Genomic DNA, 14514 nt, shown 5'->3' on the forward strand with positions numbered 1-14514 from the left:
TGGATAATTTAAAGAGTGAAATGTGTTTTTCATGACTTTCTCAGATCAAAAGGATATTTTTGGGAATGTGAGGTCGATTAAAAGGCCGGTAGTAGTGAAATCCTAAAATAGCTGGAAATATGTAATGGTTGATGAAACTTAACCAAGTGTTTGCTGCTTACTTCCAGGCAGCTTCATATGTCACCAAAGACACATTGTAAAAAAAAAGTGCCAATTTATTGTGTTAACATCATTTCGCAAACTTCTGTTGTACATATTTTATTTAGTATTACTTTTTTTTTGTATTTTGACCTCTTAATTGTTGTAGTACTGAACCCTTATACAGCATGTATGATTGTGTTAGACAAGGTTGTTTACATATCACAGTGCAAACAATATCAGTGGCTATATGAACACTCATACCTCAAAATTTTACCTCTGAAGTGTTGAAGGAACATTTCCTTCCAATTTTCTTCACTGAGTATTGTGTATTTGATTTGTCTTCATCTCAAAGTTTTGATTTTGTACATATTTTTTCATATTTCATTATTTCTGCAACAAGTTATATAAATGGGGACCTCTTTACGGATCTCTCTATATAACATCAGGATTAATTAAACCTAAGTCATTTGAAAGATTTATCATTGACAAAACTCGCTGAAAAGTATTCTATCACATTAATTTAATTATGTTGTTGATTAAGAGGTCTCTTATCATTTTTCTGTCATATCAAAATAAGTATGTCCCAGGACTAGTTTAACATAGTTTAAATAGTTTAACATTACCTTATGAAGATTTTTTGTAGAAATGTTTTGAGCCTGCTATATTTAATTAGGAAAAGGGTATTATTTCTTTTTATGTGTAACACAAATTAATGTGCACATTTCTGTGCAAATGTGTTTTTTTGAGGATAAATAAAATGCAGCATTATTTTTTCATTGATTGATTTAGTTGTTGTGTTAGTTCAAACATGTAAATAGAAATATCTTATAGAAATATAAACATATATGGATATCTTTGGTATTCATGTCCAGATATTTTTCAAAGAATGCTGTTTTTTTCTATGTAATCCATTAAATGCATACATCGCCAAAGGCAGGACTGAAATGATGTGTCTTTTTTTTTTTTTGCTTTAGTGCGTCACTTGATTCTTAAGTGTGAATGTTTGTTATTTTATACATCCAATGAGTAGATTTAATGGGGTCAACCATCCAAAGGAATGGGCAGCATGCAAAAGAGGTGAAGAAGAGAGTGCAGTGGATGGAAATGAGTGCCCAGGTGGCTTGTGACAGAATGACAGCAGCAAGAGTAAAAGACAAAAAGACAGGAGGAGGAGCTGGAGTTCACACAAGTAAAGATGCTAAGATCTTCACTGGGACGGACCAAAATGGACAGAAAAAAAATAAGTAAATCAGAGGGACAGCTCAGGTTGGGCAGTTTTGAGACAGAGTGTTGCAGAGTGTTTGTGTGACAGACCAGGATGCTAGAGACAGGGCAAGATGATGACAGTGAGAGATAGATGATCTGCTGAGGTGTCCCCTTAAAAAGAGCAGCCAAAAGAGTAAGATTTGTCATTTCATAGATGTATTAGATTATTTCACTTATTATTATTATTATCACTCCTGCCATTGTTACGCCCCTCTGCAACCTCTATTCTCTTTGCAGTGGCAGTGCAAAGAGTTGTCAATTGAGTCTTCAATTGCCAATTGACCACACATGGCATGTGGATAAAGGCATGCTTGAGGCAGGCTGTGGAGGCACACCAGTTTTGGTTTTATGATCTTCATGGTACCAACTGTTTGGCTTTTGAGGCGGGTCATAAAATAAATGGGGGCTCATCCGGGATATTTTGGACTCTATTTTGGATATTTTTGTGGAGACTAAACATCAGAGGGTTTTTTTAGTGGGTGAGTGATGGTTAAGGTGTTTACTCTGATTGAGTTAACTCTCTTTAGTACGTTTCAGCAGGGTGGCTGTGCTGCCCCACATCTCTTGTCTGCTGCCCGCTCTCGAGTTTGCGTTTAAAGTTGCCTCGAGCCTAGCATGTCACCGAAGACAAGGTAGGTAAACTTAGGTTTCTCTTGTTAGTATATGATGCTGGGAGTTGCTCAAAGTAAACCAGTGGCACCGAAATCTACAGGAAATTGAGATCAGGTTGAGACCATTGATTGGTTATGGTTTTATGTTTGAAGCAGGTAAGCCTTTTGTTGAATTGGCGTATAATGTATAGTCATAGCTGTGTGTACATCTAGTAGATCTATGTTTATTGGTGCCAGATGATGAGGTTCCTGTTGTTTTCATCAAGATTCATAAGAACATGCAACATTTTCCTCCTCTAGTCTAGTTTAGTCTTGTGTTTAGTCTTTTGTCTAGTTTTTGTGAGCCTGTGTCATTTGTAGCCTCAGTTTGCTGTTCTTAGCTTAAAGCAATGGTACCTGGTGTGGTCTTCTGCGGCTGTAGCCCATCTGCTTCAAGGTTGTGCGTTGTGCATTCAGAGGTGCTGAAATATTCAGACCAGTCTTTCTGGAACCAGCAACCATGCCACGTTAAAAGCAAACCCACTTAAGTCACACTTTCTTTCCCAGTGGATGCTCAGTTTAAACTTCAGCAAACAAACTCAAAGTGTAAAGTATGGGCAACTGTTCTTCCTTTTCAATTTAAAGCTACAGAAAATGAAATAGCTCATTCGATACTGAGCTGCAAACCAGGAGAATATCGACATGAAACAAAAAAATGAACTGTGTGGTATTTGGGGCTGAAACCCAAAATATACTGTCTGGGGGACATGTAAGACCAATATGAACATGTGCTAAACTGGTACAAAATGGGACCTTTAATGCTCTAATTTTCTGTGATAGCTTTCTTCACATTCATTTTTAATCTTAGTTTATGCTGCTGTCTATAGACGGCTCTTACTGTGGTATGAAACCTTTGTAGTTTATTCAGAAAATCAAACTGTAACTTTACTACCTTAAAAAGTCTTTAGAAAGAAGTGAGGTATCTATGAGTCATACAATTAGTTTGTCTCTCAGGAAATTAAATACACTTAGTTTTAACCATACTTCACTTCTGCCAAAGAAAAGCTAATTTGGGGCTGATAATTATTTTGATTCTTTGAAGTAGTGAGTAATATTTGACTTTTATTACTTAAAGTGTGCGAGTCCACATATCTTCCTGTAATACCAGCAAACCTTTGAGTCGTGTACTCAGAAAAGATGGTGTGGGGTGATAAAGATATCTATGGTTTTATATGAGTATGCCACATAGAATAAGATGGAAAGCATACTGATTTATAAATATTTTCACTTTGCTTTTGAGAAAATGGAAAAAGTCAGTGGCCTCTGAGAAGTAGTTTGTCTCGCAGGAAATTAAGTACACTTACAGCCATATGTCACTTCTGACAAAGAAAAGCTAATTTGGAGCTGATGATTGTTTTGATTCTTTGAACTAGTGAGTAATATTTCACTTTTATTACTTTAAAAAGTGTGTATGTCCATATATCTTCCTGTAACACCAGCAGACCTTTGAGTCATGTACTCAGAAAAGATGTTGAGTATTTACTCATGGAAAGTGCAATAAATGGTATTGTTGCTCTCGTCATACTAGCTAACAAAAGCATAGTGTAAGCAAAATAGTTTCAAGGTGACAAACTCGGGGCATGGCTTCACTTTAAAGATCTTTGGTTTTTCCAAAACTTTTGATCACAATCAGGGAATATAAGTAGGTAACTAAAAATTTCCCAGATATCATTAGTTTGTACAAACCGAAACTCCCCCAAGGCCTCAGCATGCCACAAATGCACTCTGTACAACATGGAGTCTCATACAACAGTTTATAATATCCAAGATCTGTGGACAAGCTTTCTGTGAAGGCACTCACAGTGTTGTAGAAGCTGTTATGTGAAAACTGATCAAGTTTCAAACTGGCACTCTTTCTCACTTCCACACACATAGTAGTAATGACTACTAGACTGTCGGTTTCAGAAAGTTGTTGACTGTAGCTCCCCATATCCAGTGCTGACCAGGCAGGTACTTCCTCTGACTCATACCGAGGCTTTTACAGTCCTCTCACTCTCTGTGGGAACTGTGTTTGGTTGGCTTTACAGCTCGCACTGTGTGATGAGTGACTGGAATGGCAAACATTTTGCCAGCTTTAAGAACAAGAGGGAACTATAAATATAGAAGCTAAATAGTTCTGAAAAGAGATGTATGTAGACACCAGAGGTGTTTACATTGTTATACATTACTTTGTGTATGTATAGAATACACCTAACAGGGCATTTCTGCCTGGAAACTGATAAGAGAGACCATATATATATCCAGGCCCAGTTAAAAGTTTCTTATAAAAATATCTATAGTTTCATATGAGTTTGGCAAATACTGATATACAAATATTTTCACTTTGACTTTTCCATTTTCTCCAAAGCAAAGTGGCCTGTGAGAGGTGCTGTTTGCTGGCGTCTCCAGCTTGAATGATCTGTTTAAATGTAGCAGAGTCACTAAAAATCAGTAATGAAGCTGTTTTGTTTATTTCTCACAAATGCACATATATTCACCGGCCACTTTGTTAGGTACGCCTGTTCAATCGCTTGTTAATGCAAACATCTTATTAGCCAATCACATTGCAGCAACTCAGTGCACTTAGGCATGCAGACATGGTCATGATGACTTGTTGAAATTCAAACAGATGGAGAATAAATGAGGAAGAAAGGTGATTTGGTTGACTGAATGTGGCACTGGGTTTTTTGTGCCGTACAGACTGGTCTGAGTATTTCAGAAACTGGCCATCTGCTGGGATTTTCCCACACAAGCATTTTTTAGTTAAGAGAATAGTCTGGAAAAACAACATATCCAGTAAGTGGGAATTCTCTAGGTAACAATGCCAGAATGCTTTGAGCTGATAGGAAGGCACAATAACTCAAATGACAATTTGTTACAACAAAGTTACTGTGTGCCTGTATACCTTTGACGGAGAAGATGTATGCCACATAACTTTCAAGTCTTCTATGTTTGTGGCTGAAATCACAGACAAAACTGTAGCTTGTTCGCTACATCTTATTGGAACATTGCAGGCGCCCATAAGAATGTCATCCTGGCTGAAGATTGAGCCCTGAGGTACAGGTAACCACAGGTGTGCTTTACACTTATGTGATCCAACTGATTTCCATTGTGCCCTCTTTAAACGTTATGTGATGGGACTGATCAGCAGGCAGCTACCAGGTTAATCTCATCATGAATTAATATTTATTTTGGCCTCCTCCCGAGAGATCTCGACATGCGCTGCGTCTCTGATGCTGGGTGTGCGTGTGTATATTGTGTTTTATATTAGCCGAAGTCCCAAATCCCAAACCACCTAATTTCCTGGCTTTGTGCCTGCACTGCACAGATAAATTAGCCAAGCCCCAGCCCCCTGTGTCGCCCCTCCATGCCACCCACTCCCCCCTTTGAGAGAAACTATCACCAAAGGTCCATCTTATTTTTACAGGCAAGGGAGGAATAAACTCTATCAGCTCTGAGGTACATTATATAAACATTCATCTTCCACTCGGTGCAGATATTAATAGAAGTTGTACTGCTTTTTCAATGAGGCAATTACCAACCTCAACCGGGAGAAGTCGGGGGTAGTGGAACACATCTGTGTCATGAGATAAATCTGGTTTGTGATGTGTTGTGCTGCAGCCTTTACAAAGGTTTGTATTTAGGCTTCTCACTGACTAAGAGTCCTGTACTGCAGGATGAGGGTGGTGGCTGGGAATTCATTATGTGTATACTTATCTTATTTAACCCATGAGTACTCAGTGTCAGTGAGATCTACAAACCTGTCCTTCATTTTAAACATAACTATATGACCTCATGTTAAACATGATATTATACAACAAAAGGCCTAGGAGCTATGCTGGAGATACTAGTTAAAATTTCCCTTTGGATATTCCTCACTTTGGATAATAGTCTGTTGAAATAGCCCAGCATATTACATTGCCTTGAGAAACTGGTATGTGTAATATGTGTAAACCGGTATGTAGCTTCATATGTTTTAACATTACGCTCAACAAATCTACAAACTAAACCTACCAGAAAAAGTCAGATTTGTGTTGGGCTGATTATTTGTTGCAAAAAAGCTACTTGATAATAAATATTATACTGTTGCAAAGCCTTTTTATTTCCTCTTAAATGGAACCACATTTGTAAGAAAAATTGCATTTTTGGGTTGAGCAGCAGAGTTGAGTCTGTGGGTCATGCCCATGAAAAACTTGACAAATCGTCTGAGCCAATGCCAAACCGCTAATGTATAACAAACACAACCACACTGACTGAAATGCTGGTTGAAGAAATGGGAAGCCACCCCACAGCAGAGTGTGACCAGGCTGCTGATCAACATGAGGAGGAGCTGCTAGACTGTTGTGGCTGTGTATGGCTCCTCCACATGCTGCTCAGGCCCCTGTTTGTCAATGAATAAATTGTTAAATTGCCAATAGGTCTTGTTTCTCCTCCGTATTATTGTAGGGTCTTTATTTTACAATATAACGGCCTGATGGCAAATTTTGTTGTGATTTGGTGCAATATAAACAAAGTTTCCTAAAACTTCACCCCATTCAATAAACTACACCAAACAGTTAATAGCAGAATCAGCTGTTTGGCATTTGCAAGGAAGATATGGCAAGTTTTTCATGGTTGTAACCCTCAGACTCAACTCTGCTGCTCAACCCACAAATGCATTTTCCTTAAAATGTGGCTCCATTGAAAGGTAAATAAACAAGCTGTCCAACAGTATAACAATTTATTTCCACTAGCATTGTTACAACAAAGAAATAAACCAAACACAAATCTTCTTACTTTTTGTGCAAAGTTTAAAAGAGGAGCTAACAGTTTGTCTTTAAAAGTGTTGTCAATGTTGGTTCTCACTGTAAATTGGAAGTCTTTCTTCCACTACACTAAGAACCCATGCCCTTTCTAGACAGAAGACATTTCCTCTGGTTTTTCTGATCTATGTTTATTATTACAGGAAGTGACATCACCTTTACCGTCATTCTTTACTATTAGTGCGTCTGCACCAAAGTTTTGAGGCTTTGCAAAGGGCTTAGCTTTAGGCCTGTGTGAACAATCACAACGAGAAGATTACTCAATTATGACCTTTTTGAATGCTGAAACATCAGATAACCACCTATCGTCAACCACACTTTCAGTTGATTTGGAGGTGTCTAATGGAAAAAATGACGAAAGACTCAGTGCTGCACAGCTGAATTGCCTTTTTGCACAGCTAGGGCTGTGCCCAAACCTGCAGTTTCCTGAGCGGCCACTTTAGGGTGGCTCCAAAAATGAGTCAATCCCAATATGCTCACATGTGAATATACCAACTTATAGCGTGTTACAAAAAATGTCTTTGGTCTTTATATCTAAAATACCCAACTGGCCCTTTTGAACTCTATCGAGGCCTTTAGCCAGCTGCCAGTCAAAGCTCTGTTGGTGTCTCACTAAGAAATAACATGGCTTGCTGTCCTGTTAATGAACAGACTGTCCAAGAATGCTCTGCTCCAGTTTTAGCAAGTAAAGTTCTCCTTTTTTAGTGTGTTATTTGTGTGTTATCACTAATTATAGTAGGTATCTGTTTCTGGGTGAGGCACAATCAGTGGATGCAGTATTTCTCTCATCTAATTATGGGCACTTCTGGCTCCAAAAATAACACGGCAGATGTGAACATATTAGTTGAATCATAACATTACCACTTTAAAATGGGGTCTCACTGTGACAGCCAAGAAAAAAAATCATGCATATGACTCTGACTAAATAGAATAAAATAGAATTCAACTTTATTGTCATTGCACATGTCACTAGTACACGGCAACGAAATGCAGTTTGCATCCATCCAGAAAGTGATTAGCAATAATATAGACATATTACAAAATATATATTACCAATAATATAGATATATAGCTATATTACAAATATGGGTCTATTATAGGTATGTTACAATGTACACGGTATGAAGGTATGTTATGAATATGCTATAACTATAAGTATGTACAGGCTGTAGTGAGTGTACAAGTTATGTACAGGCTATGAAGAGGATATAAATATGAAAACTATACAGAAATATGAAATATATTGATATATATGAACTATACAAGTTATAAACAGTTGTAGAACTATAATTATTGTATTATGATCTATTATGTAAATCTATGTAAATCTATTATGTTCCACCAACTCGTAATCACACTAATTATAATCAGGATGCACGACACAAAAGATCTGGGCCCCCAAAAAACAAAAACTAATGTTGATAATATTAATAATTACACCTGAGATTTCCTGTAATATAGCTGTGTGTAGTGCCGGTGACAAAGACCCACAGGCAATACAATATGAGACAAGTTTATTTTTACAGCACCTTTCAATACCAAGACAATGAATGTGCTTTACATACATTAAGTCATAAAAGGCATTTTATGTATAGGTCTTTATGGATACTATACTACACATATAATGGCTTTCTATATATTGCAAAAGTGCTCTCTCTACTGGACAGAAATAGTAAGGTAGCAAAACCAAAAAGAATCAGAATCAATATGGCTAACTTGTTTTGGTAGTGTTTAGACATGTGTACACGTGTTCTTCTATCCTAACCTGAAACGAGTGCGAGATAAGACTCACCTCTTGTCCTCCAACTATATTTTAATTTGTTTCATACATTTCATTTCTGTGAAATGAGTCGGCACAGGGCCAAGCAATAAAAACAAACCATAACACAATAAATTAAAAAACACATTCTTTCAAAATAGTGACTTGTGCAGAGAAAATGCAGGTAACGTTCATAATTCATTATCTTTATTTTTCAATATAGTTTAGCAAACCTTAGTACACCTTTAGTGTTACAGTAAAACAATCAAAAATGATGACTAGAAGAAAAATATCAGGCCGTCTTCCAAGAATCATTTTCTAAATAATACTGAAAAAAGGTGCCTTGAAAATAGTTAAATGGAGAAAAACTGCAGACACAATTATTCGTACACTGTGATCATTAAAACTAAGAAATGCATAAATACAGCCTAGCAGGGCCCCAAACGTTGGTGTTGGATAGTATGGAAGGTGAGTACATTTTAAAGATAACATAATAAAATTGAAACACTCTAATATTACTTTCATATTTTGCCAATACTATGCACATTAATGTTTTAAGCAATAGCTCGTTTAAACACCCAAGGTGTGCTGCAGCGATTACTTGAAATGCAAAAAGTTACACTTCCAATATCTATTGCTTATGTTTCATATCTTGGAGATGTGTTTCTGCTGGACTGCTGCTATTTAAGTTTTTATTTAATCAATGCAAAGCTGCAAAAGTCGAAACAGCTACACCAACTCCGTGTCTTTTTGAGCTTTGGGGTGGAATGATGATGATAATAACATGAGAAATCCTTTAAAGTAAAGACTGAAACGCGGTGGAGTGACTGCAAGATCTTCTCCGAGATCTTCGAGGGAAGGAGCGATCGTCCCAGCTATGTTATTGCTCTCCAAAAAAAGGTTTTATTTGAGTGATTTTCTTATTATCAGGTGGGCCGTCTGTGCAGATCCAGTGTCCAGGTTTAATTTAAATGAGCTAAAGGTCAAAGAGGTCCAGTGCTAGCAGGAAAGGCAGTGTTAGTGCAGTTATGTATTACTGTCATTCAAATGTCATAGCGGCCACATGAATACATCTTTAGGTTTACAGACCGTATGAGCTCTTGCGCACTCTCTATTCTTTTATAGATATGTCTCTATGATAGAAGAACAAAAGCCCTCAGAGATGACCTCCACTCTTAATATAGGCATATATAGACTTCTTCTGTCAGCTTCTCTAATATGATAAAACGTATTTGTAATAAATTTCATTAACAAAATATTTGTATATCCCAAAACTTATTTACAAGAGAGACCTAATAAAGACAGACAAACAAACGGAACCGATTACGTACTCCCACCATTTGGGGTGAGGAAAAAAAATCTGATTTAAAACAAATCATAAAAGATTTGTTAGGGAAGAAATCTTTTATCATAAAAGAGAACGAACACCCTTTAGCGCTGCATTCATTTGCCGTGTTTGCCATTTCCACTTGTCATGAATTCTTTTCCCTTGTGAAACAAAGGTGATCAAGGTACTGAGGTGACAGTGAGGTCTAATACATACAATCTCTTACACATCAGCGGTACATTTTTGAAGAGTAGTCCAATGCTAAGGGAGAGGTTATTTAAAATTTTTTATTCAGTCTTCATTTAGAGAGCTTCTACTCTCTGCCTATAACTTGATTTAATGCACAACCATCATGCCAGAGAGAGAAATAAATCGTGTACTAAAAAAGGCCCACTGAGTTGCTATCCTGTGAAAGCAAGAGATCAAGGACTCAGAAGACCCACAGCCACAGGAAGTGAAAACACCAGCGATAAAAGCCAAGGTGCTGATTTGAACATAACACTGATTGCAGAGCAGATTGGAAGAAGCCCTGTAAAGGAGAAAAGCTTAAGTTTAGTTTCCACCGGTGTTTGTGGGAAACAGATAATGAGTAAACGCTACTCACTGTGATGAACGGCCATGCTGTTCTCCTTCCAAGTGCTCCCCTGATAAACCCTGCAGGTGTAGGTGTACGGCTTCTCATCGGCCATCGGCGCCCAGGTGAGGCGGCACAGATTAGGGTGGACCAGGCTTACGTTGCTCCTTCTACGGTCGTCTATGGACACGTAGATGACCTGGTTGGGGAAGGTGGTCCCCACCAGCCGGCTGTCCTGCCGATACTCGCAGTAGGGGCCGGGGACCTCGTAGGTCTCCGGGAACTCACAGTCCACCCTGACATTTCGCTCCAGGTAGGTGAGACATGGAAACATCTGGGGCCCACGTGGAGCAAACAGGAATGTAGTCACCGGGTTCACTGAAACAGAAGCAGCCAGGATGTTTGCTCTGTGATGGAAATTTTTAAGATAAGACGATAAGATTTCAAATTTAAGACAAGAACACACAGAGAGCGCAATTACCCTGAAAGTCAAAGGTTATACTAAAACTTTGATATTTTATGCTAAGGTCAGCAGTGGTAATACGGACCGAGCGTAGTATATTAATCTTTTGGTGTCATTGTGAAGTTATATAATGTTGTATTGAAAAAATAATAATTAGTGCTCAGACAAAGAATGTGCTTATCTCCCCCAATATTACTTTTAAAATTTGGAGATAGTCTAACGGAAATAAAAGCTTTTTCTTAATTTGTTTAACCTTATGGTTTCTTCTTTTTTTCAAGGTCACCTTTGATCTCAGGCGCTAATATATTGCGGTGAAGTTTGAAGACGATCCATGAATACAAAGTTTTTACCGGTTTTCACATTTGGTGTGATCTTGATCATTAAATCAGTGAGTTCAAGCTGTTATTAACAAATTATTATGAAATAGAATTTCCTTACCCTTAGTGTTATAACATTACAACTGAAGTAGAATGTTTTTCACTTCAAGATACAGAGGCCATCATTCACAAGGCTACTCACTGAGCTAGCTAACAAGCTAATTTAGCATGTAAACATAAAATATGACCCCGCAAATGTTTTTATTCACATTCCAGTTCATTCACACAACAGTGTTGTGCGTCTTTCTCAGATGAAGAGATTAAAAGTAACCCTCAAATATCTGTAACTCTGAATAATAAATGAATGTCAGCTGCTATCGAACAAAGTGCTCATGTGCCAAGATATTCAACAAGCTAGCTGGCATGTGTATTGTTGTTGGGCCAAAGTAATTGTAATTATTTGATAATTTACATTCTTTATTTTGTATTAGTTTATTTTGAAGAAATAGCTTTGCTGTTCACACTAACTTAAGAGAGCTGCGGGCTTCTTGACTGGTTGAAAAGAGAAATGGCAGGGACAGCAAAAGTGTCATTGGGAAATAAAGCCAAATTTATTACAGCTTTGCTTGAAAAATATAGTTTATGTACAGCCTATTCATTAACTAATTATAATATTAGACAAAGACAACAAATAAATACAAAATAGAGTTTTTAAATGATTATTTTATTAAGTGCCGTTTTTATTTTGAACATTGCTCTCTCTTTCTCTCTGTATATATCTAACTATATCTATTCATGTGTGCCTGTGTGTTCTCCTGTCCACTCAGGTCAAAAGTTATAACAAATAATTTGTGATAAAAGACTCTTTCCTTGTATATTACATAATCTATATGAATCTTTACTGATCTCTGTGGTGAAACTGAGCAACAACATCTTCACTGCAGTAACACAGAAAGATTTTTGACTCGATCACAAGGACTGTGGAGCTTAAATTTCAGTAACAGTTATATATATATATATATATATATATATATATATATATATATATATATATATATATATATATATATATATATATATATATATATATAGATATATCTATATAGATATATCTATATATCTATATAGATATATAGATATATCTATATAGATATATAGATAGATAATATCTTTCGTGTTATCAGCATTCTCGTCCTAGTAATAAATTCCACTTAAAACGGGGCTGGATGCCAATGGATGGTAACAAAAAGAGTAATTAAAGAGACATACTGTGAGTCGTCTGATGCGTTATCATTATGTTGCCAAAGAGGAGACAGCCTATGACGGACAGGTGCAGCTCCATGGCGATAGACAGGCTATCTGTCGGATCAGATCAACCTTCACACCAGCCGGAGCCTGGCAAAGTTCATCATGGGACAAAACGTTAAAGTTACGCTGCCGCAGAATGCCACCACAAGATATGTCAGACAAACACATATACGAGCATGCAACCTAAAGGTGGGATAACCTTCAAATCGCACCTATTAGCCTCCTGTAGCCTCTAATAGCGTAATTCTAACAGGCCTGGATGTGGGACTCTGTCTGCAGCCCGAATGCCGGTAGGACTACGCCCCTGCGGTGTCCGTGCACTGCAGCAGACTGCTGAGCGGTCCACGTTTCAGGCGGGTAAAACTGAATTCTTGCCGCAAAACAAGAGTTCCCCCTGCAGGTCAAAAAGTAGAAGCACAACCGAGAAATACAGCAGTCACTTCTCTGCAAGTACACGCGGGGAAGCATGCTGAATCCAAACTCAGGGGAGCTTTAAGCATACTGATAGCTGACATCATTTCACTTCAGTAGTCTTAAAAAACATTTTACCCACGGACAAGTAAATGTGTAGAGGTGGTGTTTGTTATTGCACTGTACTGTATATATTTGCTTCCCCTAAATACTGACTTCCTTATATTTTTAAGGACTAAATGTCAAATCAGGCAGTGAACCCTAATAAGTGGCAGAAGAAGCCTTTAAATTCTTAGGACAAGTAAAATGAGTTTGGCATTTCAGTAAAATAGAGTACCTATAGTATTAATATCCCTTCATGCTCTAGTCTGGTGTGATCAGTGTTTGTTGGTAAAACTATATAAAACACCTAAACTAAAGAGAAAGACATTCTAGCAACTGAAGACGCTGATATAGAGCTATATTTTATTAAACTTTAAGACATACATATGACAAATATATATAAACAATAACCTTTATTATAGGTATATCTTGTAATACTGGGCTGGACCTTCTTATACCTTCAGAGCTGTCTTAAATCTTAAAGTCATAAATTCAGCAAACATTCCTCAGAGATTTTGGTCCATGTTGTCAAGATGGACTGTAGTGTTTAAACGGTGCTCAGTTGGTAGTGAAGGACCCAAAGTGTCCCTTGAGCAGTGTTCTTAGCTGACAGCAGTGGCATCTGGTGTGTTCTTCTGCTGCTTCAGAGATGGCATTCTGCATACCTTGGCTGAAAGGAGTTTTTGTTGCCTTCCTATCAGTAGTCTAGCCATTCTGACCTCTGACACCATCAAGAGTTAATCACACTGGGGCTCCCCCCCCCCCCCCCCCCCCCCCCCCCCCCCCCAGTCTGTGAGCTGGTTCTCTGAGAAAATCCCAGTAGATCAGCAACCTGTCTATCACCAAGGAGCATGGCATGTTGAAAGTCACTAAAATCAGCTTTTTTCCCCCCATTCTGATGCTCAGTTTGAACTTCAGCAGGGCATCCTGACAATGTCTGCATATATTAAATGCACTGAGCATCTGCCATTTGATTGGCTGATTAGATGTTTGTGTTAACAAGAATTAGAACAGGTGTACCTAATGAAGTGACTGGTGAGCATATACAAAACATTTAAAAATAAAAAAGGAAAACGAGGTAGTTTTTCATATATGGACATTACATTTTTAGATATAAATGTGACATTTAACAGAGACAGATGTATGTAGCCTATCCACTGTCACACACCTGCATTCAAAGTTTACTTTGGGGTCGCTGTAGCTCAGGAGGCAGAGCAGGTTATCCACTATTTGTAAGGCTGAATAGAAAGCACTTAAGCATAGAAAGTGTTTGTATGAATAAGTGTGAATGGGTGAATTAGGCATGTTGTATAAAGTCCTTTGAGTTCAATATAAGAGCCAGTTCATTTACCATTTTAGTTTCTTCCTTTCTTTCCTTGGAAAGGATAACACACAATACACATTTGACCCAGGAG

General features: G+C 37.7%; 1 protein-coding gene across 1 annotated transcript; it reads right to left on the bottom strand.

Moving 5' to 3' along the window:
- Window positions 1-8889: 8889 nt before the first annotated feature.
- Window positions 8890-12892, bottom strand: LOC308386684 (uncharacterized protein). The gene is made up of 4 exons (XM_080866393.1): window positions 12799-12892; window positions 12548-12673; window positions 10529-10876; window positions 8890-10453 (listed from the first exon to the last, which is right to left on the bottom strand). Exons 2-4 carry the CDS (start codon window positions 12618-12620, stop codon window positions 10347-10349), a joined length of 528 nt encoding a protein of 175 aa, XP_080722519.1. The 5' UTR covers window positions 12621-12673; window positions 12799-12892; the 3' UTR covers window positions 8890-10346.
- Between the last annotated feature and the right edge of the window lie 1622 nt (window positions 12893-14514).

This window comes from Rhamphochromis sp. 'chilingali' (genome assembly GCF_963969265.1).
Source record: "Rhamphochromis sp. 'chilingali' genome assembly, chromosome: 19".
Classification (NCBI taxonomy): Eukaryota; Metazoa; Chordata; class Actinopteri; order Cichliformes; family Cichlidae; genus Rhamphochromis; species Rhamphochromis sp. 'chilingali'.